Genomic DNA, 2,344 nt, shown 5'->3' on the forward strand with positions numbered 1-2,344 from the left:
GGGTTTGAACCGCCAGCCCTCTGGTTAGCAGGCAAATGTCTTAGCCACTATGCTACCAGAGCTCCTACAGTACCTAACAAAAAGCTTACACAATTAGCTAGAGGAAAAGACAAGAAAGCTAATGTCTCTGAAAATTTTATAAGCCTTTTTCAGTAAAGAACATAGATCTGAAAGATCAGTAGATCAGAAAAATGGGAAGAGGAAAACAAAAAACACAGTGAAACAAAACTAGTCAGATGTCAAGGCTATATTGAAAAGTAATTACATTTCTAAAGAGACACTTCATACTGTACACAGCACCACCTTGAGGAAAACAATAGGAAATACTGTTTCATGTTTGTTGTCTTTATGTGCTATCCAGTGGGACCTGACTCATAGCGACCCCTCCTTGGGTTTCCAAGGCAGTATCACTTGAACCTCCACACTTCTGGTTAGCAAGCAAGTGCCTTAGGCACTATGCTGCATAGCTCCATTTCATGTTTAATCAAACCCAATTCATTCATTGATTTATTCATTCAATATTTACTGAGCACTTCCAGGTAAATCAGGAGCCCTGGTGGTACAGTGGTTAAAACAGCTCTTGGCTGCTAATTGAAAAGTCCGTAGTTGAAATCTACCAGTCACTCCACAGGAGAAAAATGTGGCAGTCAGATTTCACAAAGATTTATAGCCTTGGAAACCCCATGAGGCAGTTCTACTCTATCCTATAGGGTACAGATGGATCAGAATCAACTCAGTGGAATGGGTTTGGTTTGTTTTTCACCAGGTGTAGGAGGCATTGTTCTAGATGCTTGAGAAGAACCAAAAATAACAACAACAAATTCCTGCTCTCTTGGAACTTATTTATCAAGTAAAGCAACTTTGTTTTTAAATAATTTATGGTTATATTAACTTTACAATTTTTCGGAAGTGTGGTAAGAATTTAAGGGAAGTCTTTTCCACTGAACACAAACAAAAACAACCCATCAAGAGTTTTTCTTTTTAATCGGTTTTCACAGAAGGGAATTGTTTAAATCGGGGTATATTTGTACCTCTCCACAGGCAATTCTCAGAGTATTTGAATAAATGTATAGTGGATGCCTTGGCCTCATCTGCTCTTCAGGACCAAGACACATCCTTCCAGCTTCCAGGAGCATAGGCTTATGAAATCTCACAACTATTATCACCTCCTCGAATGTTTGTACCCCACATCAACCAGTTATTGGGTAGTAGCTGTCACTCTCCCTTTGCTCTCCACATTCCCCTTCCACCAGAGAGGGGTTTAGATGTGGGCAAGGCTGGGTTCAGAAGGTCAAAAGTAAGTAAATGAATTAAAAATTTTAGCACTATCCCAGGCATGTGATGATGGTGTCTTGCAATGTGGATGGTTTGAGGTAGTAGGAGTTGGGATATATTTCCAAGGTTGAGCTACCAGCATTTACTGATGGATTGGCTTTCCACTGGAGGGCAGATCATAGTGAATGTGAAGGAGTGACACAATATGGCTAGTGAGAAAATCAATCCGAAGTTCTTCTCTGAATATTTTACTACCCCTGCATTGAATAGGACATATCATTCTGGCTTCGCTTTACTACTAATGTCATTGTACTATAGAATACGGGTATATTTAACATGACAACCAAACTTGCTGATGCTTGTCCAAAGGCTCCCTCATAGTAACAATCAAAATGTTTTACTTTAGAGTTTTATTTAAACAACCTCAGCAGTTTGTATGACACATTGAAAGTACTTAAAAGTTTGAGACTGAGTTTGTTTATACCCTCTCATATGTCCGAGTGCAGGTAACATTGTTCACGGTACTTTTCTGGAAGACAAAACAAGAATGAATTATTTCAGTATTGTTGGTAAAACTGACATTTAGAAAAATGCAAACTATATGTTGTTGCTGTTGTGAGCCGTCAAGTCAATTCTGAGTCATAGTGACCCTATAAGATAGAACAAAACAGCCACCACAGGGTTTCTAATGCTGTATGCAGACTATTATTGTTGTTGTTGTTATGTGCCGTGGAGTCCGACCCAACTCAGCGACCCCTCCTTGGGTTTCCGAGGCAGTATAACTACCGAAGTACATTGCCCCATCTTCCTTCCAAGGAGTGGCTGGTGGATTAAGAGGTATTAATTCAAACAGAACAAGTGGATAGTGTGTGATTTAAAATCAGAAACAATGCACGTCAGAGTTGCATCTTTTTGCCATACTTATTCAATGTGTATGCCAAGCTAATAATCGGGGAAGCTGAACCATATGAATAAGAATATGGTATCAAGATTGGAGTCTCTCCTCATCAAGAAGAAAGAAGAAAACCAAAATTAATGGAAACAATCAGTCCTAGCGACTGGTACACCA

General features: G+C 39.4%; 1 protein-coding gene across 1 annotated transcript in view; it reads right to left on the bottom strand.

The window, feature by feature from the left end:
• Window positions 1-1,753: 1,753 nt before the first annotated feature.
• Window positions 1,754-2,344, bottom strand: part of FABP12 (fatty acid binding protein 12) — an 18,242-nt gene continuing 17,651 nt past the window's right edge. The window contains exon 4 of the mRNA XM_007944660.1: window positions 1,754-1,804. Coding sequence (XP_007942851.1) covers window positions 1,754-1,804 — 51 coding nt within the window. The remainder of the gene's footprint in view (window positions 1,805-2,344) is intronic.

Source organism: Orycteropus afer, unplaced genomic scaffold (genome assembly GCF_000298275.1).
Source record: "Orycteropus afer afer isolate SDZICR_OR568_19922 unplaced genomic scaffold, OryAfe1.0 scaffold00129, whole genome shotgun sequence".
NCBI classification, from domain to species: Eukaryota; Metazoa; Chordata; class Mammalia; order Tubulidentata; family Orycteropodidae; genus Orycteropus; species Orycteropus afer.